The sequence below is a fragment of the Battus philenor genome, unplaced genomic scaffold (genome assembly GCF_028537555.1).
Source record: "Battus philenor isolate CCGP_79_NKW_IND1 unplaced genomic scaffold, ilBatPhil1.0.hap1 SCAF_23, whole genome shotgun sequence".
Classification (NCBI taxonomy): domain Eukaryota; kingdom Metazoa; phylum Arthropoda; class Insecta; order Lepidoptera; family Papilionidae; genus Battus; species Battus philenor.
The window spans coordinates 12,699,328-12,727,082 of NW_027181686.1; the positions used below are offsets into that span (position 1 = coordinate 12,699,328).

Here is a 27,755-nt window from a genome sequence, read left to right on the forward strand (position 1 = left end):
TTGCCAGTAGTAAACAGACGCCCACAATCGCTGCCATACGAAGTTGCCAAAACTTCACCCGCCTCTAACATTAAACCGTACGATATTAACAACCTTTTGTTATTCAACCTCATAAGTATATGTTTGTACTATTTATATTATTATTAAAAGTATAGTATTTATACAAATAGTATATGTTTGTATAACAATTACCTTTTATTACATTTGAACACTTGCCCGATCATTGCCTATCAGCCTACTTGGGTATGCCGGTGCTGAATGTCTAAATACACGAAGCAAAATTATTTAAAAAGTTTAAAAGTCATTACAAAATTTATAAAATGAGTGAATATATAAATAAATATTTCCAGTATGTTTATTTCCTCCTTCTGTATATATATTGTATGTAAATTGTTTATTTGAAATGTATATATGTGTACATTCTGTAGATTATCCAGTCGTTTGTAGTTTAAGTTTTTTGTTATGTACACTATGTGGTGTACTTGTCATTCTTTCTATGACCCCACTCAAAGTTTTTGGTTTTAGGGCACAGACTAATTGTACACCTTTTAATACAAATCGTATACCTTTTACTGAGCCTCGGCCCGAGCCTCGCGGACGTGAAAAACAAAGACCTGCTGGTCATCCTCAGAGACGTGATGGCTTATAATACGAATGAAGAGATAGTAAAAGCCACAGTGCAATCTGAAGTTTGAGAGGTCCCAAGGCACGGACGTCAAGCGGACCACGCGGCAGTACACTACCCGTAGGGCAGACTGGGGCGAGTTCCATCGAACTGTCGCTCGGCTGCTAGCGGATCGCTGCCTGACGTCTACCGAGATGAATCAGATCACCGAAAAGGGGGCGTTGGACAGCATGGTCGGTCGGTATGTGGAAACTGTGAGGCACGCTTGCGAGTTGGTCCTGCCGAAGGTCTCCAAGCGGAAGAGGACGGAATTGCCCTGGTGGTCCGAAAAGCTCTCTCTCTCCTCAAGGCGGATGTCTTGAGAAAGAAGAGAAGGATCAGGGCCGCGAGGCCGGCTCGTAAGGAGCTGGTCTGGCGCGAGTACTGCGACGCAAGGAGGCATACCGCCTTGAGGCGAGGCGCGCTCAGACCCATAGCTGGAAGCGTTTCTGTGAGAGGCAGGATCGCGAGACCATGTGGGATGGCATCCACCGTGTGATGCTGACAGATATTTTAGCGATCGCAAGATGTCCGTACGGTCCGCGGGAGCAGAGTGGGCCAAAGAGACCACCAAGGGTTGCGTGCAGGGATTCGTAGGCGGCCCAACCTTCTGGACCCTCCTCATCAACCCTCTCCTGGAGGAGGTGGTAAAGACCGGGACCCAATGCCAGGCGTTCGCAGATGACATTGTGCTGGTCTTCTCGGGGCAGAAGGCTCAGGAAATTTCGAGTCGAGCCAACGCTGTTCTCGCCCATGTTCATGAATGGGGAGTCGGAAACAAGCTGAGGTTTGCACCACACAAAATAAAGGTGATGGTGCTAACCAATAAACTGAAGTACCACTACCCATTACTGAACATGGGGGGTGAGCCGCTTGGCCGGACTGGGGAAGTCCGGATACTAGGCCTCACAGTTAACGATAGGCTCACGTTCAACACACATGTGAAGAACGTGAGCAAAAAGGCTCAGGGTCTCTATCGTCAGCTGTGCAGGGCTGCAAAGGTATCTTGGGGTCTGAACTCGGAGGTGATCAGAACGATGTATCTGGCGGTACTAGAGCCGATCATTTTGTATGCAGCGAGTGCATGGGCGCCGGCGGCTAGGAAGCTGCTGGTCCGCAGGCAATTGGGCGCGGTCTAGCGGGGATTCGCACAGAAGATCGCGTGGACTCACAGGACCGCGTCCCTGCACTCGGCCCTCATACTTGCCGGGTTGCTTCCTCTGGACCTTCGGGTCCATGAAGCAGCCCGTTTATTTGAGATAAAAAGGGTCATTCCCGGCAGGTGGTAAGGAACCGAGACCTGGAGGTACCGGTCAGCTACCTGAGACTACCACACCCGTCTAGTCAAGTTGGTGTGGAATTCTCCTGTCTAGGGGAAAGTGCGGAGCAAGTCCGACTTGCCACCGCGGCTGCCGATCTGGTAATTTATACCGACGGCATGCGGATAGAGGACAATGTGGGTGCAGCGTTCTACGTCATGTGGGACGCCGCAGAGTTGCACACAAAGAAACTCAAGTTGGGCAACTTCTGCACTGTATACCAGGCGGAGCTGCTGGCTCTAGCGGAAGCATCAGGGTACGCGGCCAGCGGGTCCGCGCAGGCATACGCCATAATGAGCGACTCGCGGTCCGCCCTCGAAACTGTCGCAAGATCGGACACCCTCCATCCTTTAGCGTTGAGAGTGAAAGAAAATGTTATGAAAGTGAGAGAAAAAGGGAAGGATGTAAGACTATACTAGGTGAAAGCGCACGCGGGGACGGAGGGGAATGAGAGGGTGGTTCAGTTGGCCAAGGACGCGGCCCTAAAGAGCAAAAGAAGACCTGAATATGAGAGATGCCCCGTTTCATACGTCAAGCGACAACTGAGACTGGAGTCGCTCGACGAATGGAACAGGAGGTATATGGAAGGAACGACGGCTTCAGTGACGAGGATATTTTTCCCGGACGCCATTTCAGCCTACCGCGTGCTCCGCAGTGTCGAGATGGATACGGTCTTGGCCCAGCTCTTCACGGGTCACGGGGGGTTCTCTCAGTACCTCCACAGGTTCAAGCTCAAGGAGGACACCACGTGCTTCTGTGAACCGGGCGTGGACCAGACCGTGATCCACCTTGTGGCCCAGTGTCCCGCATTCGGGGGACTCCGGCTCGACTTCGAGTGCCGGTCTGGCGTTAAAATCAGGGAGGAGTCAATAGCCTCCCTGATAAGCGAAAAAGAAATAATTATAAAAGTAATTAACAAAAATAAAAGTAAAAGAAAATTAATACAAATGTAAATAGAAAATAAGAAATGTTAATGTGATATGTGATATAATGTGATATATATATATAATGTGATATTAATGTGAAGCGAAAAAACAATGTAAATAAACAGAAATAAAATTACAAAATGTTAATGTGTAACGAGAGAGGAATGAAAGGTCACAGAGCGAAAGAGAATGAAAGGAGAAATGTAGAAGAAAACCGAATGAAAGATCTTAAGATGTATAATGAAGAGTAAGAAAATAAAAGAGATTGTGAAAAACTAAATAAATTAAAACAAAAAGTCCCTGTCCCGCACCAGATAGGGGGTACTAGAGGCTCCCAATAGCGGGGGCCAAATAAAAAAAAAAACCTTTTACTGACGATTTTTTTTTAATTTAATGTTTGTTATTTATCTTTCCGAATGTACTTTTTAATGTTAAATAAAATATTCATATAAAAAAAGGAACTTAATTCCGCCGTCATCCACTGAATTAAATTCGCTGCCCGATTTACATACAACACATGTGATTATGATTAATACGTAAAATGTATTTCATGAATATTAAAAAGAAACGGTGACGTATATATACCCGGGAGCCCGGAGCACGCGAGTGTTGGCCGGACTGTCGTAATGGTGAGTATTGCCGCGGGGGCGGGCGGCCCCTGACGCCTAAGCACTACTTTCATCCTGCGTGCATATTCAGAAGACGAGCTCGCGATTTCATAGATGCAGTTAATTTTGAAGAAGGTCCTTTGGTCCAGAAAATTTGTAGACGCCAGCGCATTCCGTGGGGTTTACCGGAGCTTTTCCTTAGCGTTATAACGTGGGAGGATTTTACCCACTCTCCCTAGGGCAATATAAGAGTACATCATCACCGTCATTTCATCAGTAAGTCATCCATTGCTGAACATAGCTCACACATATACACGGGGCGGCCTCACTCCAGAGTCTTTTGACGATCTTAACAAGGAGTGTACACAGTTTATCGAGCAAACAATTGATCTATTGAAAGAAATATGTTTTACAACTCGTGATTATTCCTGCAGATCATGGCGCCACAATCTTCAGACGCGAGCGGTTCGCGCGGGGCTGACGCCGTCGTCATCTCCGGAGTCGCCGGTCACTTCCCGGACACGGACTCCGTGGCGCACTTTGGCGAACAGCTCTTCAATAAGGTTTGCGTGTTCATACAAAGATTGACGTCTTCGCGTCACCTTTTTTACCGAAGCTCAAATTGAGAGATGATTCTGTGAAGGACAGCACTCGAATAGTCCATCGTTGGACACAATCGGATCGGGAGGCACTCTCTCTACCTTAAGGAACTTGACAGCGACGTTTTTCTTTGATGTGACGTGTTCATTCTATTTTTATATTCGTAAGTGAACACTTGCAGAGAGGCGTTGCTTGATCTTGAGCTCGTGGGGAATGTAGCTGATAGTGCAACGCTGAGTCCTGAGATTTTTCCTCACATTTCTATCGCGCTTTAGTTCTCTGTCGTTCATCGGCAGCTTTCTACGTTGTAAATCAACATTGTAAATACTCACTATTTTATTAGATGTACTTTAATGATTTCTTAATGTTATGTTATCTACATTTTGTATTTATTCTCTCTACCCTGAACAATAAGTGTTTCCTTAGTATTTATTGTATTTCTTTCACATTTGGCCAAAGTATTCCCAAAAATAAAGGGATGGGTGAAGGTTTGCATACAAAGGTCTAATTAATCAACTCTTGGAAATTAAAGCAATGTGTCTATTCAACAGTCCATTATTTGTAGCTCGCTCTGTTGCTCATTATTGTCCAAGGTTCTGTAGTGGCAAAGAAGGAAGTAGATAAGGCCCCCACTGGGTGAACTGACGACACGGTTGAGGTTGTGAGACGCGGCTGAGCGACGGGGCGGTGATTGTAGCCATTTTTAGAAAAGGCCCAACGCTCGCAGCGGGTCTCTATCGGCTGACGTGATGATGTAAATGAATCATCATTGTGTTCCGGATGAACTTGCGCTTGTTGGACTCTTAGTTTCCTCTGCCATGCTTTTAGAGCTGTATCCTCTTACGTTGAGTTGCCGGAGGCTGTGCATTATTGACGTATATTGTCATTAATAAAACCAGTTCATTTTCTTCAAAAACACAAACAATGTAGACATTGTTGTTGTTCTCCGTTCGAAGACCTCGGGGAGAAGACAGCGAATATAGAGATAATAAACGAAATATTTATTATCAAGTTAAGATGACCACTTGTATAGTTCATGAGACAAATACTACAACAGCCCAATTAGATACTAGAATCCAATTGAACTTTCCTATAAGGCATTCTTCAAGTTAAAGCGACAAGAATGGTAAACGCATCTTGATGTAATAAGAGACCACAACAAACTCAGACGGGGTTTTTGTGATCAATTATACAATATTCTTTATACAGTAGTTAGAACAATTATTTTTCCGGTTCTATTATCACTTAAAAATTCTTTACACTGCAGCAGGTCGTTTTACAATTTTTTTTATTTTATGAACTCATTATATTTACTACAATTGTGTTAAGTAAGCTTCCCGCGCGTGCTCGTTCGGGTAATTAACAATTCGTTTGCATTTATTTTACTTGCATTACCTTATCAATTATTCTTTACGCTCTGTCCTGACAGCACTATCAGTGGGCAGTTCTAGTCCTGGCGCATTTTTTTATTTATTCATTAATGAGCACCAGCCGGTGCAGCTGTTTAACAACAATATCAATTTATGAGTTCATAGCGAACAGCGCGCAGTTTCAATGGAGCTGAATGTTTCTAGTTTCCTCATTAAAATAAGTGTTATTGATCCTTTCTGAAACCAGTAACGTTTTAGAATCAACATTCGTCCCCGTGTGATATAACTTCGTTATTGTTCATCTGAATGCGGCGGTCGCCTTATACTATTGCTACATTTACATTACGAATTTGCATTTATCTTTCGTATTTACATACTGCTAATTTCAAACGTCATGTTGGTGATCCTAAGTTAAATAAATAAAAAGAAAGAAGATAATCGGGTTCATATTTATGGCAATACAAACTGCTCATGACTGATGAAACACAACATCGCAGAGGAACCAAGGAGGAGAGCTCTGGCAAGTTACTGACTCTCACCCGCCCGGACTGCACCGACATAGTGCGCAACCCGCAAGTTGCACAGGAACGTTCCAAGGTAAATGTTTGCATTGGTTAAGGGTTGTGTGTCGCTACAGGCATCAGCCCCGGGGAGATGCGCGGCGCACGCGCAGCGGTGATCGTCGCCATCTGCTTCACGGAGAGCGATCGACTTCTCTTCCACGACAACCTGGAGAACAACTACCACGGGGTGAACGGGTAAGCACACAATGTCGGACTGCCAGCGCCGCGCCGGCCAGAAGGAGGCTCGGGGTGTTGCATAGTGCCCATCCATCCATCCAGGCAAGACAAGCACCACGGCATCGCTTTGGATACATTCGGTGGAAGGGAGAAGTTTACACTTCGTATCTACTCTAGAGGAGTGGTTTAGAAAGTGTTGGGTTTGCTCTGTGGTCGATAACAACGCGCATTGTTTTTATTCGCTCGAAACGTGTAGAGCTTGGTTTGTTGACTCATACATAGATAATATTATGACGAACACCTACGTACGTAATGTACATTGTTGAATTTAATTTTAAAAGAGCATTTGTTGATTTTTTATCCGGCTGTTTACAGCGGATGATCATTTCGAGTCTGCGATCGCGTACTGCTTATAATGTTAAAATAGTTGGCGATTCACAGGTCTACTTAATAATATTTAAATTTGATTTTATTATAATATGCACAAGTTGTTGGTGCTACGTGGTTGTCGCATGGTTCTCGCGCGGCAGGTGCTCCCGCGGGGCGATGGCGGCGCGCATCTCGCGCTGGCTGGGGCTGACGGGGCCGGCGTACGCCGCGGACACGGCCTGCTCCAGCGCGCTGTCGGCGGTGCAGCGCGGCTACCGGGCCATAGCGGACGGCGAGTGCGACGCGGCCATCATCGCCGGCGCCAACCTGTGTCTCAACCCCATGCTCACCATGCAGTTCGTGAGGTAACAAAAACTAGAACAAAACAATTACATTTTAATACGATGCTGATGAGTGGTGTAAGAAGATATGCAATTAATGACCCGAGATACTAGGAGACGCATTCATTTGGCACCTTTGCGTGACCTTTTCAAATAATCCAGCCCCGCATAGAACTTGTTATTGTGCCGAGTAGCGAAAGTAGAAATGTTCGTCAAAGACTCTAAAGAGGATGTAAGTGAAGCTGAATCCCTCGCGCCGTTAGTTGACCCTTTGAAAGGAATACAAATTTACATTTGCAGCGATCACGTTTCGTAGCGCTGGCCCCCACGGCCACAATACTTTGTATGTAAAATCATTCTAGGGCGTTCCAATTCAAATTCGAACGCCGATTTAATTCAGACGGAATAAGTGATGTGTTCGCTGCCGTTGCATAAGACACGTGTGATCTGTATATACTATCTGTTCATGCGTGAATACATCATCTTCGATCGAACTTGGGTTGTCATCTTCATCGCCGACGTGCTCGGCCATTTCTTCCAGTGTTGAATAGAGAAGTTTTGATTATCACATATTGACATCTGTTCCTTAAGGAAATTTAGCAAGAGTTCTTGTCTTTTGCATCATGTTTTAGGGTCACATACGTCAAGGCCACTGCTACCTCTTTTCCTCCTACACTATCACTGTTCGGTCCGTTGTTAGGAAATGGCTGAGCGAGCGCCGTGACCCCGCCTGCTTCGCTTAGAGCGCACCGTTAAGACGAAGGAGAATTACATTTCGGACGCGTTCTTTATCTCCTCTACAGCAAAGCGTTAGGTTCGTGACTCCTACTCTTCAATATTTGCGTCTTCTCTTCTGTCAGCTCCGCGTCGTATGTTACGCTAAATATAATTAAGCTGTTGGTAGAGTTGGGCCGAATGCTTAAAGGAACTGCACGTCCCCAGGCTGGGGGTTTCCTCGCAGGAGGGCAGGTGCCGCTGCTTCGACGAGCGCGCCGGCGGCTACGCGCGCTCCGAGGCGGTGGTCGTGTGCGTGCTGCAGAGGGCGAAGCACGCGCGGAGGTACCGCCTGAATACTTTTAAATAAAATCATTTATCTGCTGAATATAGGTTACATCCATATAATAAGTGATAAAGTTTCACCACATTCTCATCAAATATTTCGTACAAATATAATATTTGTTTATTTGTAATTAAATATGATATCAAGATTTACACCATAACATTATATTGTACTAATTTTGCTATAATTATGTTACAGCAAGCACATTATACACATCGCATTACCTTAATTACGTCTTTAACAAATCATCAATGGAATAAAATCATCTATTGATCAGGAAATACTTAAATTTACTTTTAAATTACTTAATAAAATAATAAACGAAGATTTATAAAGAAGAAAAGAATATGGCAGTGATGTAGCTTGATTATTTTCATTTAGGCTATATCCGATGAAGTGTATATGTGTTAAACTCTATCAAAAGATGTGTTGTTGTGGAGTTTCTTCCTGCTTCTTCTTCGCAACTATAACATCTTCCGAAGCAATAGAGATTCAAAAATAGAATTGACTAAAAAGTATTATAAATAGATAAGTTTAGTTTTAGTTCTGTTAAAAGTTCCAATGTTGAATAAACGAATTTTATCTCTATCTAATATTTCTATAGGTTGCTTTTCTTCTTTGGTAGGTATTTTTGTAGAAGCGCTATTTTCGTTCTTCCTATAAATAAGATATTGACCACCCTTATTAGTAGCTTTGTATTAACTGAACGTCTGATTTTAAACTAACCAACCTGGGCTTACAAAACAGAACTACCTCATAAATAAACAAGGATGGAAGTTTGAGGAGCTTCAAGTGTATTAAACAAGGGTTTATGATTTTATCTAGGGGTGAAATTTCACATATTATCATAGCAAACATGTTCCTCATCATCATCACGTCAACCGCCGCGCGGCGCAGGAGCGCGCCACAGCTCGTCACGACGACCGCTCTCTCGCTGTCTGTGCCGAGTCACCTCCCGCACCTTGACACACACGTACAAGACGCACGTTACTTCTCATGCCATTATCGTTGTCTATAGAATGTTGTTTGTAGAGTCAACCCTCGTCTAATTCTGGTCTCAGATTCGACAAAAGTCATTGTGATTTCACTACGGAAGCAACAACTTTCAGGGTGTACGCTAAGATCGTTCACGCGAAGATGAACTGCGACGGGTACAAGGAGCAGAGCATCACCTACCCCTCAGGCCAGGACCAGCGCCTGCTGCTCAACGCGTTCTACAAGGAGTGCAGCGTCGATCCTTCGACGGTAGAGTTCGTGGAAGCTCATGGCACAGGTGAAAAAAGAAACGTTCAATGTTTTTTACTTAGTTTTCCTGAAGTCATTTTATAAATTTAAAAAGTAGTTAATTCACCATTGTTTATGTAAAAAGGGTGAATAAATAGATCTATATAAATAAATAAAATCGGCGTGTCTTTTTGTAATATTTAAATAACAGCTTTTTTTCATAATATGTATAAATATACGGTACATACATGAAAATTACATTTTTAATTTTTGTCTTCTATTTGTTCTGACGGTACTTATACTGGCAGCTAGCTGATGCAATAAGGAGTAACTTGGGCTACTTTGACTTTTGAAAAGTTCGTGTATATAATAATATCGTGACACCTACAAAAGTCAGTGCGTGCCACCCGAAGCGAAGCGAGCGAAAGACAGCTGATATTAAATAGAATAAAAAATTGTAATTGATTTTAATTAACAATCAGCTCGGAAATAAATTGCTATTACTGCTACAATATGTTAAGGACATTTGTGTTTGTATGAATTTGTTTATAAAATGTAAGTTCCTTATTTATTCTTCCAAATCAGTTTTGCCCCCTTCAAAGTAATCCCGTCCGGAAAAGTTTTTTCTTGATACAGCCTTCAGACCTTCTGTGATTCGGTTTCTTGCTCCTCGTTCGAGTCGGCTTATCTGAGCTGGCCTTACGAGTTTACTGAACAGCCAGAAGTTGCACGGAAGCGAATCGGACGCATGCGGTGGTGGAGCGATTTTAACATCAATCGAGAACTGACACGTTTGAGACAAAAACATCCTTCGATAGTGGGTGGAGCCAAATGATATTTGAACTTTTGACAAACAGGCGCTTGGCAAATTAAGCAATATTATAATGGCAATTATACAGACTTGGTAATATTATAGACAGTCCTACGAATCAAGAAAAAAAATGACCTGCCTTTCTAATGCCCGGGAGTTTCAAATGACAATTGCACCTTACTTTTTGATGACAGGTATAAATAAACCGTTTCGGCACAGGAACCAAGGTCGGAGACGTGGAGGAGCTGAAAGCGATCGACGAAGTGTTCTCCGCCGGTCGCACGGAGCCAGTGCTGATCGGATCGGTCAAATCCAACATGGGTCACAGTGAGGCAACTTCCGGAATGTGCAGCCTTGCCAAGGTATACACAGCTCTTTACTCACTGGCTGTTCAAACTCAAACTTCGCTTCCGCTGCTGATACTGGTAAATAGAAAAAATGTGCAGCGAAACGTCGTTTCTCACTTTAGGCCTTGTTGGCAAGCATACAGCCTCTAAACAGGTCATGAAGAGGGTTGTACTGGGATTTATCTACGAAATCTAATCAGGCGCGAGGACATCCGCAGACGAATGAAAGTAACCGGCACTACTAAATGGCAACTAGAAGTAGTAGCGGGCAAGAGATGGAGACCACGACCAGGAGCAGCAGCGACGTCCACAAGGTGGTCAGACGAACTTGTTAAAGTCATAGGAATACGTTGGATGTATGCTATTTCTGAAGAACACAAGTTTGACACTATTCTTTTTCCATAGGCTAAGCATTTGACCTCTGCCACGCCTGATCTTAAGCGATGACGAGGTCTAGATGCTACATACTTGCCCAGAAGAAACCCATGCACTCTTGTCTTGAAGATTCCAATGTAATTGTTGTCTGAAAATATAGAATAGCTTGTAACAAGCTTTCTCTAGGCTCTATACAATTAGCAACCACTTGGTTATCTGTGTACGATTACACAATAAACTTCCCTGTACTGCTTTGGAATTATCATACGATAAATTGTAAAAATTTAATGTTTTTTTTTTCATCGGTAAATATCTGTGAAAGGAATTTAAAAAAACATAGATGTCATTGTAGAGCAGCTTGATTTAATATTGGTTTCTATGTTATCGGGCTCTTTTCGCCTTTTTATTTACCTAAAATTGATGCAATTGATTCAAGAAAGAGAATATGAATAAATAAATAAATATGCAACCAGAGCGGCGCATAGGACAGATTACACAAGATGTCTTAGGAGTCAAACTTGCGAATTGCAGTCATTAAATATGTTATTTTTCCAATGAAAAATCTATTGTAATATTGTAACATGCAATAAAAATTGTTTGAATAGGCTTGCATCGCATACAACTCTGGCTGCATCCCGCCGAACTTGCACTACGAGACCCCGCGGCAAGAGATACTCGGTCTAGTGGCAGGCCGCCTGCAAGTAGTGTCGGACAAGCGGCCGTGGGGCCGGGGGAGATATGCTATCAACAATTTTGGGTTCGGTGGGGCCAATGCTCACGTGTTATTGGAGAAATACGCCAGGACAAAGGTTTGTCATTAAGCGCTCTACGCAGAGGTTTAGGTGTCTCCAATATTCCCTTACTTTAAACCCGGTGAAGCTGTAGATCCCAATGCAAACAGTTTAAGACCCCAGAATAAGACTATTCTGGATTTGTATAATGATAATTTTTCTTTAATGAGTCGTCGATTCTTATCATTATTTTATTATCTTTAATCGTTTCAAACGACAGCGCGGGGCAATCGACCGCTAGCACCATCTATCGGCGACGTTCGAAATTGCAAAGCCCCATTGCATATTTAGTTTACATATGTATAAAAATTTTAATAAATATACACGGTTCGCCAAATGTTTTTTGCAAAATTTTTCGTATTTTTGTTAAGGCAAAATGAAGATTCTTTATGGGAAAAAATAAAATTTTGGAGATACAGAAGCCAAACATAAACACAAAGTTAATTAAAACACTGTCTCTTGCTGTCAAATATATATAATGTATATAATAGGTTGTCAAATATCTCCCTTCCGCTTTTTTGCTCTTTATTCAATGCTTTATAAAAAGTGTTACAGTGATCGGATTTAGTTCAAATATGCGCCGTTTTGTTCGATAATCTGTTTCCATCTAGACGGCAACTTCATAATACCTCCCTCGTAGAAGCCCCCCTCCTTATTTGCGAAGAACTCGGACAGCCACTTTTCACAAACCTCTTTTGAGTTCAACTTTACACCACCAAGGGCGTTCGCCATGGACAGGAACAGGTGGTAATCACTAGGCGCTATGTCCGGGCTATATGGTGGATGTGATAAAAACTCCCATCCGAGCTCCCGTAGCTTCTGACGAGTCATCAACGAAGTGTGTGGTCTGGCGTTGTCCTGGTAGAACACTACACCCTTCCTGTTGGCCAATTCTGGACGCTTCTGGTCGATCGCCTGCTTCAAGCGGTCCAGTTGTTCGCAGTAGATGGTAGAATTAAGCGTCTGGCCATATGGGAGCAGCTCATAGTGGATGATTCCCTTCCAATCCCACCAAACACACAGCAAAACCTTCCTGGCCGTCAATCCCGGCTTGGCCACTGTTTGGGACGATTCACCGGCCTTCGACCACGACCGTTTTCGCTTGATATTGTCGTATGTGATCCATTTTTCGTCGCCAGTCACCATCCGCTTCAAGAATGGGTCGAGTTCGTTCCGTTTCAGCAGCATATCGCAGGCGTTGATTCGGTCCAGAAGGTTTTTTTGCGTCAAATCATGCGGCACCCAAACATCAAGCTTTTTTTTGTATCCAGCCTTCTGCAGATGATTTAAAATGGTTTGGTGACTAACTCCCATCTCCTGGGCAATGTCACGAGATGCCACATGCCGGTCTAACTCGATGTAGTCCATGATTTGATCGGTATTTGTCGTCACAGGTCTTCCGCCGGCTGGCTTATCCATGGTGTCGTTTTCGCCGGCTCTGAATCGTCGAAACCATTACTCCGCGGTTCGAAGTGATAGAGTACCATCCCCCAAAACACCATTAATCTCACGGAACGTTTCTCTAGCGGATTTGCCTTTAACGAAGGAAAACTTTAAAATAGCGCGAATTTCGGCGTTAGTGAACTCCATGTTTACACGTCTATAACTGTTGAACGCAATAGTTTTGTAGGTTATGTCAAGACCTTTCAAATTATGTATAGTATTGCCAGATACGAGCTCTGTAGCGCTTTGTACATAGCCGCGAAATTCAAAAGACGAAAAGGCGGAAGGGAGATATTTGACAACCTATTATTATATAGCGCTGGAGGTAGGCCGCTTACGACCAGATGATGTATAGAGACCTATTCTATTGACCTGTGTAGGGTCAATAACTTTTGATGGTACATATAGCTTGATAACTTACGTAGAGACGTGAGCTAGCGAGCAGACATTCCTCCCCCACCTGTCCGAACTGCTCTTCAGGTAAACAACGGCTTGCCGTCGGATGATCTGCCGCGGCTTGTCTGCGTGTCGGGTCGCACCAGCTCGGCCGTAGACAAGATCCTGAACGATCTTGAATCTAAACCGATCGACGTCGAGGTGGTGCGCCTTTGGCACGCCGTGCACGCGACCAGAATCCTCAACCACAGTCACAGAGGATACGTTCTGCTGGGTAAGGTATTCTTAGTCATACCCTCCTTAGTCAGAGACACAGGTCCACACGTTCTTGCCCCGCATAGACGGAATGGTACACATTTCAACCTAAAACTTGGTAACCTTTGGATTTTGAGCTATTCTTTGTGCTATGGACAACAAGCTCCACCATTATGTTACCTTATTTTATTTAAAAGGGGCAATTTAAAATTGGAATTGAACTACTTATTAAATAAAAATCCGTAAAAAAAGTATGTTATATTGTGGAGGATTTTTTAAAGTTTCGGTCAGATATGGTCATAAAAAAACAATGAATTTGTTCAAACTCTTCTCAGATCGGAACTCCTTTGGAAACCTTTAAGCTTTGGAAGCCTTGAGGGATCATTACGGGAGAGCTCAATTTGATCATTTCACGTGATCCTGTGTGCGCAAAACTATGAACGAATCAAATAATTGAACTTCTGAAAAATGGAGACATTAGTGCAGCGCATGATTTCCGCAATATTTTTCTCCAATACTATTTTTTCAAGGCATCTATGTGTTTCCGTTTTCTGTCTTTTACATTCCACGTTTCTGCGCAGTTTTGCAATACTGTAGACAATATTTTAGGATAATTTTATTGCTTTAAAATTTATATAATAAGATTTTATTACTTTTATCTCAGGTAACGGTTTCTCGAAAAGTATTCCATTACACCGACACAGCCGGCGCAGTGGACAAGCGCGCAGACCGGTGTGGTTTGTTTATTCAGGAATGGGAGACCAATGGTCACGTGTAGCCAATCATCTAAAGGCTTTGACGGTGTTTTCAAATTCCATCACCAAGTAAGTGATCATTTAATGTTAATTATAAACGTCACGAAATTATTGACACTGTGCGAGGAGTGAGTCAATAAATAGCTGTGGACTTAGGGAAATAGAGGCCGGTCATCAAAATTCAGTGCAAGAAACCTTCCTGAAACAGTTTCGCCGTGGATCTTGCCAGCATTAGTAATGCGTCCTGCATAAGTATAACAGCGTAAAAGAAGATCAACGAGCGTGATTGAACGAATGATTCCATTTGAAAACAAGGAGACCGACACTGTGGTGACAGACTAGACGGTGTACGTTACGCTCCGCTTGTCGCTGAACGCGTTTGAGAGCATTCTCGTTTGGTAAGGATGGCAGTCTGTGTGGATAACATGAACTCTAGGAGTAGCAGTTTTGTAGAATTTTCTTGTATCGGTGAGGCATAGTTGATGCACCGAGGAGGTTGAGCCAGTGTGCGCTGACTAATAATAATTCTGTATTGTACTAAAAGATTTTCTCTTTTATAAATCATTTACAGGATTCGTGTGATTATGAAATTAATCTTAAGATAACAAAGGAAGAATTTACATAAAATATTCGCAGGTCCCGCGACGCTTTGAAATCTAAAGGAATAGATTTGCTAGATATTGTCTACACGAATGAAACAACTTCTGTCGGAGCGCTTGCCTCGTGCTTCGTCGGCGCTGTTGCTGTTCAGATCGGCCTCACGGACGTGCTGCGCAGCGTCGGCGTGGAACCGGATTATATTGTTGGTAGGCAGGGGTGCTTGTTCTGTATTTGATGCAAGGTCTTAATAAAGATGCGCTGGAATTTAGTTTGAATTACCTGTGTTTGTGTTACACGTTCAAAACAATCAACATTCCATTATCATCAGTGTCAGGTTAGCATAAGGGCGTCTACTGCTAGAGAGATGCTTCTACCACACATTACCGAGGAGACCGGTTAAGAGGCGACACCGCTCTCCGATGACCTGAATTGGGTTATGTGCTCATCTCGTTACATGTCCGGCGCCGCGCTGGCCGGGCCGCAGTGTCCATATCAGAGCCCGCAGGCCTCGGCGGCCGCGCGGCCTGCGAGCGCACTGTGTCGCTGTGTCTGACTGCGTCTGTTTCTTTTGTTCGTCAACAGTCTTTTTTCTTCCTGGATGATCAGATGTTAGTTTCTCAGACGTTATGACGCGTTAATGAAGATCAGTCGTGGGAAGCGTTTGTCGTTAAACGACCGGTGGTCTGGCAGGCGAGGGCGTCGGGCAGCTCGCGTGCGCCTACGCAGACGGGTGCCTCACTGCTGCTCAGGCGATCCTCTGCGCGTACTGCTGCGCCGTGTCCTTCAATGAAGCGACCGCCGTCAAGGGATCTATGGCGATTGTCAGCAAAGGCATCAAAAAGGTATGAACTAACATGTCAGGGTGTTTGTTAGATAGTTTGATTTATTTATATACGTGCTACCTGTTCCTTTTATTTCGCGTGAACCTCCTTCTGCGGGTGTAATTTCATAAAGTCCATTCTTGGTAACAGTAACCGACCTAAACAAATTTTCTGGTCATAAAAGACCTATAATTTGAAATCATGTTTTTAATCAAACCCTTTCGAAATGAATATCCCATGAACTGTTCTTAGTAGCCTACTTCGCAAAAGTAATATTTATAATAAAATTCAAGTCTCTAGGGCTTTTGGTTACAAAAATTCTGAGAAGAGTTATTACATTCGTAGTAATCTCGTATACAAGTAGATAAAATTAGTTAATACAAATTAAAAGATAATGTCGTACAAATAGTTGCAGTAGTACTTTTAAAGGAACGATAAGCGGGCGGAGGTGAGCTATCACCCGAGCAGTTGGCGAGGAAGATAATCAAGTGTGGCCTAAGAAAGTATATTCACATATGTACAAAGAATATGTATAATTCGCAACATTTATATATTATTTATTCTGGATGATTTCATTACGTCTGTAATCTTATTTGTTAGATAAAGGAACTGTGCCCCGTGGAGTTGGAGGTGGTTTGCCACGACGAGGTGAGCTGCAGCGCGGTGGCCGGCCCGGCAGCAGCGGTGCAGGACTTCGTCAACAGGCTGACCGCGCAAGGCATTGCGGTCAAACAAATCAACAGCGCGGACGTCGCGTTACATTCCAGATACGTGACGGACACCAGTGAGTGTCGTGTGACTGCTTCACTACGCGACAGACAGTTGCCGTGACGTTCTGTTTATATTTATAGAAAAATCTTTATTAATAGCTGGAATGTCGAAGCAATATGTCAAAAACATGGGCGGACATTTTGAATAGGTTTTGATCTAATTTAGTGTTAGATTCACGCCGTTCGTTCATTAGAGTCGACTGACAGACGCCAACTACGCGGCGCAGCGCTCCCGCAGAGACAGTCACGATGACCGGTGCCGCGCTGCCGCTGCGCGTGCGCAGCGACTTCTCATGACTTTAAGTGTGTCGTCGGTGCACCCAGTGCTTACCTGCGCTGCGGCTGGCGGATGCATGAGTGATGTGCCCCGCCTACCTTAAAGTTTTTACTTACAAAAAATATTTAAAAAGCATTGACATTAGTTTGTTCATTTTTAATAATCGAATGTTCACAAAATATCTCTCTCACCTATAATAATCTACATTAAATATTAAGGAGTTTTTATAAAAAAAAACTATTGTTGTTAATTGAATGTTTGAAGGCGCTACACTTTTGAAGCACCTTGAAGAGGTGATAACAGACGCAGAGGGTCCGACCGACCGCTGGCTGTCCACGTCGCTGCCTCAGAACCTTATGAATAATTCCATCTTCGCGAAAGCATCTCCTGCATACTTCGCCAACAGCCTGCAGGTAGGTCAACCTCAAAACATATCAGCCATCGTACAAGTGTTTTCACTTCACTATTGTCAGCGTTGTTCCAAACCCGACACTTTTTACAAAAATTTTTTAGTTGCTTTTCGTTAAACACCAGAAGTGTCAAAAATGCGGACATTTTTGCGGCCAAGAATATATATCCGTTGGATCAATTTTAAAAGTAGTTTCCGTAATAAAATTTGGAATAATGGTATTAGTAAAGAGATGTCAAATATAAGTACGTAAACAAAAGTTTAACTGTATATGTTAAGTACATTGTACTAGTCAAAAAGTTTCAATGAACTTTGATTTTAATTTCATAAAATTTCTTGCACTGCTCACTAGGAGGCAGCTACATAGAGATCTTGTAAATTCCGATAATTTATTCATTAATTCATATAATTTTTATACCCTGAATATTTCTATCAATATATTGGAAATATTTTACATTACGTGTCGATTTATAGTTTTGTCTGGAGCTTTTACAGATTTATAAGTTCTCTTTAGAACGATGGAATCTGTCCAGATGTGAATACGAAACGTTCTACTGAATAAATGAACTACAAAAGGCTTTTATACGACAGAGTCCGGTCCTATTCGAAGAGATTTCCAAGCTGATGGGCGGAGAAGAAGCCATTACAGTTCAGATGGCTGATCAGGGAGTTCTGCGTGAAGTTCTAAAACAAAGTCACTTGGATCCGGTCAACATCGAATTGTCTCAAGTGGACAGTAACGATAATTTACAAGTTTTACTCAACGCTTTGGGAAGGTAAGCGAGCTGGCAATGCTCTCGTGATTGGTGTACCACATGGATATGTAACAAAAAATGTTTTTAGCTTGTATATCGCTGGTGTGGATCTTGACCTGGCGAATCTCTATCCGGAAGTCGAGTTTCCAGTTTCTCAGGAGACGCCGATGATTTCGCACTTAGTAGAGTGGGAGCACGGAGAGAACTGGTAACGTATCATTATTCATAGTGTGACGTTGAGAATAAAGTTATAAAGTTGTATTGGGCTGTCTCACGGAGGTTGATTTTGCTTGCAGGGAGTGTGATCTGTTCAAGTCCCGCGGCAAGCTGACCACCGGCGAGCGCACGGTGAGCGTGCGCATTAAAGACGAGAGCAACGAGTTCCTGACCGGCCACTACATCGACGGTAGCTATTCTAATCACAACAGATGTTCAAACACATTCTTTGATACATTTCTTGCTTACGTTTCAGTTCTGCGCACATTATTGTAAATTACGATTTACAGAACCCTCTAAATAATAAACATGGAACCTAAGTAAACGCCAAACACGCAAAAGTGCCGTTAACACGCGTGAACTTGATGTTATTTATAGATTATTATGTACGGTTCTCGGAAATTTTAACCGAGCACTATCTCGAATTTACTAAAAACTTATCCGTAGTATAAATAAGTGCACTTCCCATGTCGACAGTTCAGTGTTGTTTTTCGAGTTATAAGATTAAGATCTATATAGATGTTGATCTTGGTTGGATTTTATCTCCAAGTAACATACAGTTAATTGCAGGTCGATTGCTATACCCCGGTTCCGGGTACCTGGTGCTGGTATGGGAGACGCTGGCGCTGATGCGCGAGCAGGTGTTCAGCGCCATGTCCGTGGTCTTCGAGGACGTCCGTTTCCACAGGTTTACCACGATCCCTGAACAAAATCTGGAGTTCACTATCAATATACACGAACTCAGCGGCGAATTTGAGGCGAGTGTTACTGTCAAAATGATTTTTTTCATTTGAATTGACAAAGATTTTTTTAAAACTAATTAAAAAAATACAAGCATTTATATCATTCCCCCGATTTACTGGCAAGTTGACTAATAGCCCTTACTGTAGTTTTAGACAGAGGAATAAAACCTTTTTTTGCACATTCAATATCTATAAAATATAAAGATGTTATGCATGTGTCAATTTCGACGGTAAACCTTTTTTTAGTTGTTACATAATGCAATTGCTGTTGAAATGTTGGTACTTCTGATAAAAAATAGTGTGTCTAAAACAATCTGCACGATTGCCAGTAAAGAATTTTTCCACAGAAAGAGTGCGTGCTGCTTTTGATAACTGGTCTCAACGACCGCTTCGAATAAGCTTTGTATATTTTGGTTTTATATTAACGTATTAAACTTATAAACTTACTTACTCCGCTGGCCCAGTGACCCAAACTGGGTCTTGGCCTCCGAAGCGAGAGACTTCCACTTTCCTCTATCTTGCGTCATCGCAATACGCATCGATCCAGCGATACCTGGGTCTGGTCTACAGGTCTTCGACCCCTCGGTTTTTCCAGGTACGCTACCTTCACGCTCCGATCCGATCCCATTCGCTCCAAGTGACCAAGCCAGCGGATTCGTTGAGCTTTATATTTGTCGATGATATTTGGCTGTGCTACTAAAGTCACAATTTCGGCATTCTTTCGGAGCCACCAAGATCCGTCTTGATTTCTTGCTGGTCCCAAGATCTTCCGCATGATTTTGCGTTCCGTTACTAGCAGTTTTTGTTCTTCTTTCAAAATTAGCGTCCAAGCTTCACAGCCATACATCAATATTGGTCGTATTACGGTTTTTTAGATACGGACTTTTGTACTTATGCTTAGAAGCCTAGACACTAAAACCTTGTGAAGTGCTGCACTGCATCTCAGCGAGTTCTGGATGCGGATATCGATCTCCTCTTCTCTGGCGTTGTCATCCGTTATGGTGCAGCCTATATACCGGAACGCCGCCACTCCCGCAAATGAAACGTTTCCAACATGAAGGTCATCTCGTTGAACACGCTTATTCTTGTATCGTTTCATGAGGAGGTACTCGGTTTTTTTAATGTTGATCTTGAGACCCGCCATAGTGGCTTTCTCTTCAAGTGCTTTCGCGGACTCCTGGATTTCGTTGCAGTTTTCACCCATTAACGCTAAATCGTCTGCGTACCCTATAACCTTATGCTCTTTTCCCAATTTTACCCTTCCTTCCATCGCAAACACTTTTATAAGGACATGTTCCAGAACTAGGTTAAAAAGCAAAGGTGACAGGGCATCTCCCTGCTTAAGTCCTGTGATTACTGCAAACTCTTCTGTGAGTTCACCGCCAACTCTGACCCGCATAATGCTCTCTGATGTTACCGTCTTGACCATCCTGACTAGTTTGGCAGGTATGTTAAAGCCACACAATATTATACAGCGCAGATCTATCGATACTATCGTAAACTTTCCCAAATTCCACAAACAATGAGTGGATGCTTTGAGCATACTCCCCTTTCTTCTCCATGATCTGACGAATTGCACTGCGGTTTCGTCGGAACCCACACTGATAGTCGCCAAGAACTTTTTCCGCATACGGTTCCAGCCTATTCAGCAGTACATATGATAATATCTTATATGCCGTCGGTAGTTAGGCAATCCCTCGACTATTGGTGTACACTTTTCTGGATTCTTTTTTATGGATGGAACATATTATTCCTGTGTTCCAGGTTGGCGTTCTAGCTCCCAGATCTTACAGAGAAAGTCGTACAACTTTCTCTGTACATCTACACCTCCGTATTTTCACATCTCTTCCGGTAGTCCATCAATGCCCGGAGATTTGTGATTCATCAATCTCATTATCGCTTTTTGTACTTCCGATATTTAATAACAATAACAGTCCCTTCGATATTTAACCTTTCGGTTGCCGGTTTTTCTATCGTGGGGCAGTTAAGCAGTTCTTTAAAATAATCTCGCCACTTCACCTTGATTTTTTCTCGGCTTGATATTTCTGACGAAGGTCTCCATATCTCGGACTATTTTGTCAAGGTGGTCTCTTTTAGCTTTCTTAATTACTTTTTTGGCTTCTAATTGCACTTCCTTAAATTCTTCCCTAAACTTTTCGTCTTGTTGCGTCAAAATTCTGTAACTACGTCTTTTTTTTTAAACAGGGTTTTCACATTCTGGAGTCCACCATTTCTTCTTCCTTTATTAGAATTGACAAATGCTTTTGAGGGTTTAACTATAGATGACAATTTAGATGGGGTATGGGAAAATATGAAAGACATAACACGCGAAGTGTCACTTAAAGTTATAGGACGTAAGAAAAAAAGAAAAATGAATAAACTGTAATAGTAATAAATTTTCTTTGTAAAAATAACACTAAGCATTTCACAGTAGTAACGATACTTAATATCACAGCTCTCCGAAAACGGCAGCACCGTGGTAACTGGGCGAATCCGCGCCGAGGACAACCCTGGCGAAGAGTTCGTGGAGCTGCCGCCGCCGCTGGAAGACAGCGGATTCCTGCGAATGTCAGCCAAAGACTTTTACAAGGAGCTCAAACTGAGAGGATATCAGTACAGGTTATATATTAACTTTGATCTGTAGTTTAGACGATCTGGAGCTGATGGTGTTTAAATGGACCTTCTTCCAAGTTATCGAGCCATGGAAAAGTAGCCCTATTGGAAAAAAGTTCCTCTTGACAACTCAGATATGAACTCAAACATGGCTTTATTAACTGTTAAGAAGTCTCATACAGTTAGAGCTTTGAATATTTCAAACTTTGCAGTCAGTCAGAGTTTGTTTCATCTAGCCATGGTCCAATACTTTGATGCACCAGTTCTAGTACACAGCTTATTTTTATTACTTGTGTTAACACTGTGTCCATCAGTTATTTAAATAATTTTGTACGTATTTGCAGACAAAAAAAACATTATTACATGTATATCATCCAGCCTATATTCTCTAACTAGGAAAGTATTCACAAATTTGATTTCTTTTGTTGCGGGCTCTTCCCAGATTTGGACGCAGTAAGAACTCTATTTGAAGTTGAAAGATGTCAGAATAGTTCAATTTGATAGGAGTTTCTATCAAATCGAATTCTAAAGCTATTCTTATTTGACTTAAATAAGGGATCAACACAATGTATTCATGGTTATTTGTTTTCCAGTGGCCAGTTCCGAGGTGTGGTGGAATGTAACGTGGAAGCCACCCGCAGCCGAGTCTCATGGAATGACAACTGGGTCGCGTTTCTGGACAACGTGATCCAGATAACCATGCTGGCTGCAGACACGCGCAACCTGCAGCTGCCTACCTTCATAGATAGGCTGGTCTTCGACGTGGACTTGCACTACGCTGAGATCGCCAAGTTAAACGCGGAGGAGGCGAGGGAGAAGTTTATCGATGTGTGCTATAACCATGATTTGGATATCATTAGGTAAACTATTTTAACATTAAACAACATTAAAATCTGTTGTGTTAATAATCGCTGACACTTAAGCATACAACTTTATTGTTAAATGTCTGCTCCTGTTTGCTCTGTTTGGACTGATCACTACTGCGTCACATCTTCCGTGGGATCGCGTCTAGTTGGTGTCATTCGATGTCTATCAAAATCATTTCAGATGCGGCGGCGTGGAGGTGTGCGGTGTTCAAAAAGCGCAAATATTAAAGAAGCCGTCAACCGTTGGCCCACCGGCGGTGCAACGTTATGAGTTTATTCCCAATTTTCCAGAACATGCTATGCAGGTAACAAACATTTTTTTTTAAATATCGTTACCCTTTGCCTACTGCATTCATTTTCTTTTGGGGGATAAGCCTTTTCGAATACCTTTATATGTTGGCAGTCTTCAGCTCTCCTCATTTACCAATTACGTCTATCGTTCTAAGCCATTTGCCTATACGTAAAGAGAACAACACCATGTAGCACCGTTACGAAAGGAGTGACTGCTTCTCCATCACTTCATAAATGTTGAGATCTATGATGAAAAAAATGGGCAGCAAATTTACTGAATTATTATCACAGCTCAGATAGGTCTCCCCTAAAGATCATCAAAATGAGCTGGTCCCGCGCTGCCCGCGTTCAGTGACTTCCCGTGACCACAACTATGTCGTCAGTCCCACTAGTGGGAGAGAGAGGGAGGGTTATTCACGCCGCGTCTACCGGCTCATTTCATCATCAGGATTCTTTTACTGAATATTATTAGTGAAACTGTAACGGTTTTTTGATAACAATCAAGGTGCGCCAGGGGTAATGTTTTTCGAATGCGGTTTTTTTTTTAATTAATCCTTTGCCTTTTTCCCAGTTTAACATCAATATTAAATGTAACTAGTCGGGAATCCATATTTAATTATTGACTTGAGAGAGAGAGAGAGAGAGACAGAGAGAGAGAGAGAGAGAAAGAAAGAGAGAGAGAAAGAAAGAGAGAGAGGGAGAGAGAATAATAATGCACCTCAGCATTGTTTCGTTGCAGTTACAAGACGTCATCAACCAGCACGTTCAGCTGGTCCTCGAAAACGTAAAATCAATCAAGGTCAGGTGCGTGGAACTGGTCGACGAAGAATATTCTAAGTATTCTTATTTGCCAGCGATTGAGAACATAAAGTGCGCTCTGGACGTGCAGCCCCACTTGCAGTCGCATTTGTTCATAGTGTCGGATCAACCTGTGAAAGTGCCTCCGGAGATCAAAGTCGAGAAGAATAAGGAAGCTGTCGAAAATACGCTTCTGTACGTCGGAGCCGACCTACTGCGAAGAAATGATGTGAGTTGAATTTATTGGCGAGAAGTATCCTTGTTGTTACACGATCAAAATATTTGCTGTTTTATTGTTACATACGTCTGTCTGTCTTTGTGAAATTAGTAATTTCCACGAATCTTTTTTTTTTGTCAGGAACTCCGGCAGTGCGCGGCAATGCTCAAGAACGAAGGGTTTATATTAAGCCGAGAACGCGTTCTGCCGGATTCTGATGGTGACCACGACTGTTGTACAATTGTGTCGGCTTGCAAAACAGGAAGCGAAGTGTTAGTTCTACTGCGACCGAAATACGAAGTCAGCATTGGACGATGCATTAAGATCGAACTTGAAGACGACTCTTACTCTTGGATGGACGACGTCAAGAAATGCGTGGGCGCTGGCGAAAAGATAATACTGTACGCGCGGAACGACTGCTACAGCGGTATTCTGGGCTTAGTGAATTGCTTAAAGAAGGAAATTGGTGGCAACTTGATACAGTGCTACGTGATCAGCGGGGAGTCCGCGCCGGAGTTCGATCCGAAGGACTCGTTCTACAAGCCGCGAATCAACAAGGACCTTATGATGAACGTCTTCCAAAATGTGAGCAGAAAATAATATTAGACAATGTAGTCTAGTGTATCTCTTACTCATATTTTGTTTTCTTTCCAGAACCAATGGGGCTCGTACTGCCATTTGCCTATTCTAGACTTGGATAAAACCGCGCAAGTCGCCCACGCATATGTTAACGTTCAGACGGTAGGAGATCTTTCATCGTTACGTTGGGTCCAAGGATCACTGGGCTCACATATTCCTGAGAATAGAGACTCGGGAATATTAAACGTAAGTCATTTTATTCAAATTATATTTAACATATCGTACATTAGAATTGCAAAACTTCTCCTAGGTGGTGCAGGCTGTGATCTACCACGCTGCAATGCATGCACGCTACACACTCTTGGGATAGTCATTAGATATTGGAAGTCCTCACTTTTGAGAGATTGACTAAAAAGAAGATAGTGTTTTATAATAACAGTCCATGTCTTGTCTATCAATATGCCATTTAAGGGTTGCTAAAAATGATTTTTCCACGTAACATGACTCCATTGCGCGAACGCAGATGGTTATTTTACTTTAGATATTATTCTTTTGGCAAAGAAAAACGCATTTAGTGGACAAAAAGCCAAAATTTTCAAAGAAACTGTTTAAAGAGAAAAGTAATCAGTATTATATGTTCATGTGACAGGTGATGTGTTCGGCGCTGAACTTCCGGGACGTGATGACGGCGACGGGGCGCCTGCAGGCGGATGAAGTGGTCCGTGGCCGCGTGAACCAGGACTGCGTGCAGGGCGTCGAGGTCTGCGGCAGGACCGCTAAGTCAGTTCTGATCACCCACGTGACTCCATACGATTAAAGCTATGCTCGTGGAGGATATCTGTTTACAATTCTGAGGCTGCTGAAACACCAGAGATGTACCAAGGTTTTAGAGTTGTTGGTGATATTGTATAGTTTGCTTCTTTCATGCAGCCTGGTAAACTTGAATGTACTTGACATGTCTTTAAGCGCTTACTGTAATGTTTTTAGAGAGGGAAGTTCACCGTTGCCCTGTTGTAATAAAGGGTTCACAGTATTGAGGAGGCAGGGCGCAAGGCGCTTAGCCTGAGCTTTAGTTTTGGTAGCAAGAACTCTCTCCGGAGCCTCGGGCCGCTATATCCTTTCTTATTACATATTTCAAAGGACGTCAACAGGGCACTGAGTCTTTGGGCTGACCATTAATATTGGTTTAAAATTTCGACTCATCTTATAAACACTTTACAGATTATCTAAGAAGTTTGCAACCTAGTCGATTTTTTTTGTCACTTTTACTCTGTTCTCACAACAAATTATTTTGAAATATTTACCACTTCAAATTTAAAACCTGATTGTAGCGTAAAAATACTTTGTACTGATGTAGGATTTTTACACATTTCTTTTATCTACATTTTTAATTTGATCGTCACCATAATTTCAGCTGTAAGAGTCCATAGCCATTTATACGCCTTCTCCGTAGATTTCCAATTGGACCGGTTTGAAGCGGCTTTTGAATTTATCACGTGATTATTAGTAGTAAATATAGATTGTATATTCTGCAGCGGGTCCCGCGTGGCTGCTATGGCCAGGCGAGGCATATCGAACATGGTCAGTCTGCAGAACGCGCTCGTGTGCGCGATACCGGACGAGTGGAGCTATGAAGAGGGCGCTACTGTGTTGGTCGCCTATGCCACAGTATACTACGCCATGGTGAGACAATATACTATTTTAACTTTATTATAAATTTTTAACTTTATAAATGAATTAGACCGTCGAAAGTATTCATTCAAATGGGCGTAGATACAGTAGCAATTCATTCTTAAGCTTTGTTTTTAAATAAAATCCGCGCTGTAATAGGATTCTTTACAAGTTTTTGTTCATTAAACTTAATTTGATCATATGATATTGTAGACACACTACACGAGGCTGTGTGCGATTTGTTGTCAGATCGTGATCGGGAAGATGAAGCCGGGTGAGTCGATACTGATCCACGCGGGCACGGGCGGCGTGGGGCAGGCCGCCATCAGCCTGGCGCTGCACCACGGCTGCGAGGTGTTCACCACGGTCGGCAGCCCCGCCAAGAGGGCCCTCATCAAGAGACTGTTTCCTTCACTCAAAGGTAACCTCTTTCTTCACACACGTGACCGTTATCCATCATTTTAAAAAGTGATAATTTTTTTCGCGCTTATTATTTATTTCACAAGAAATGGCGACATCGGTGGAGATAGAGATCTCATTTTTATTTATTTATTTATTTCATTCACTACTTATTACGGGTTACGCCTAATTTAGGGCAGGACTTTTTTATTTAGCCCCGCTTTTGAGACTTGTTCTATCTCGTATCATGATGGAGACAGGAACAATTTATACAATATTTTTTTTAAAACTCTTTATATTTATATTGGTCATTCTCTTTTATTCTTTTTATAGCCTCTCATTCGTTTTTCTAGCATACTTCACACATTATCTAAATATACTTTCCACACAAGTTTTCCTCGTTTATCACGTCTCTTCTTTCGCAAAGTTTCCCAAAGTACAACAGTAACGATTCTTTATTTTTTTATTCAGTTTTTTATTTTTATTGCATTTCTTTCGATGCATGCATGCCTTCCTATAATAATATATTATAACATTGACCAACGTTTCATAATCCTTGCTTTTAATGTCATATTTTATATTTGATTATAATGTTTTGTAAATGATGCCGACCGCTTTGTGGTGAGTGATGACCCAGAGCTGAAGGATGATGATGATAAACTGTTATTAAATAAATAAATATAGCTTGTGATTTGTTGCAGACAGTCACATTGGTAACTCGCGGGACGTTTCGTTCGAGGAGATGGTCACGAGGGAGACTCGAGGGAAGGGCGTCGACCTGGTGCTTAATTCTTTGGCAGAAGAGAAGTTAGTGGTGAGCTGCAAGTTTCAAACAGAGCAAATACAAGATAGATACACATATAACCAAAAAGTCAAACAGCATATGTAAATTACTAGGATAATATTACACCAGGTCTAATTAAACGGTTTTATTTTTTAGTTCGACCCGCACGGAATTTATTTGTTTATTTATTTGGGTTCAAATTAGAAATTGAAATTTAAGTACCTTCCCGTTGTCAGATTGATCTGATATTTGGTACACACATGTAATTTAGATGACAATACAATATAATAAAATCAATAACATTATAAATCTAAGATGGCCGCCGATACAAAATGGCGGATTACATATTTTTCCTTAACCCCCTCAATATGGGTATCAAATGAAAGGGCTGCACTAGTAAAACACGATGCTTATGTCAAAATTTAAAATTCAACATGGACGCCGTTCCAATATGGCGGACTAGGTACATAGTTTTCCACAACTACCTAAATATCGGTATCAAAAAAAAACCGTTTAAAAAACCGTTTAACTTAAAAGTTTTTTTACCGATTT

The 27,755-nt window shown here is 42.3% G+C and overlaps 1 protein-coding gene across 1 annotated transcript in view; it reads left to right on the top strand.

Moving 5' to 3' along the window:
- The first annotated feature begins 1,191 nt into the window (after positions 1–1,191).
- Positions 1,192–27,755, top strand: part of LOC137924408 (fatty acid synthase-like) — a 35,883-nt gene continuing 9,319 nt past the window's right edge. Inside the window, exons 1-31 of the mRNA XM_068767807.1 lie at positions 1,192–1,797; positions 1,947–2,387; positions 3,952–4,080; positions 4,683–4,753; positions 5,985–6,076; positions 6,125–6,245; positions 6,758–6,961; positions 7,880–7,996; positions 8,823–8,970; positions 9,030–9,270; positions 10,252–10,394; positions 11,360–11,563; positions 13,469–13,658; positions 14,304–14,463; positions 15,031–15,200; positions 15,685–15,836; positions 17,174–17,275; positions 17,863–18,047; positions 18,115–18,234; positions 18,323–18,432; positions 18,813–19,000; positions 21,441–21,604; positions 22,192–22,458; positions 22,646–22,769; positions 23,495–23,782; positions 23,912–24,355; positions 24,425–24,595; positions 24,999–25,129; positions 25,885–26,032; positions 26,270–26,441; positions 27,121–27,233. Coding sequence (XP_068623908.1) covers positions 1,192–1,797; positions 1,947–2,387; positions 3,952–4,080; positions 4,683–4,753; positions 5,985–6,076; positions 6,125–6,245; positions 6,758–6,961; positions 7,880–7,996; positions 8,823–8,970; positions 9,030–9,270; positions 10,252–10,394; positions 11,360–11,563; positions 13,469–13,658; positions 14,304–14,463; positions 15,031–15,200; positions 15,685–15,836; positions 17,174–17,275; positions 17,863–18,047; positions 18,115–18,234; positions 18,323–18,432; positions 18,813–19,000; positions 21,441–21,604; positions 22,192–22,458; positions 22,646–22,769; positions 23,495–23,782; positions 23,912–24,355; positions 24,425–24,595; positions 24,999–25,129; positions 25,885–26,032; positions 26,270–26,441; positions 27,121–27,233 — 5,916 coding nt within the window. The remainder of the gene's footprint in view (positions 1,798–1,946; positions 2,388–3,951; positions 4,081–4,682; positions 4,754–5,984; positions 6,077–6,124; positions 6,246–6,757; positions 6,962–7,879; positions 7,997–8,822; positions 8,971–9,029; positions 9,271–10,251; positions 10,395–11,359; positions 11,564–13,468; positions 13,659–14,303; positions 14,464–15,030; positions 15,201–15,684; positions 15,837–17,173; positions 17,276–17,862; positions 18,048–18,114; positions 18,235–18,322; positions 18,433–18,812; positions 19,001–21,440; positions 21,605–22,191; positions 22,459–22,645; positions 22,770–23,494; positions 23,783–23,911; positions 24,356–24,424; positions 24,596–24,998; positions 25,130–25,884; positions 26,033–26,269; positions 26,442–27,120; positions 27,234–27,755) is intronic.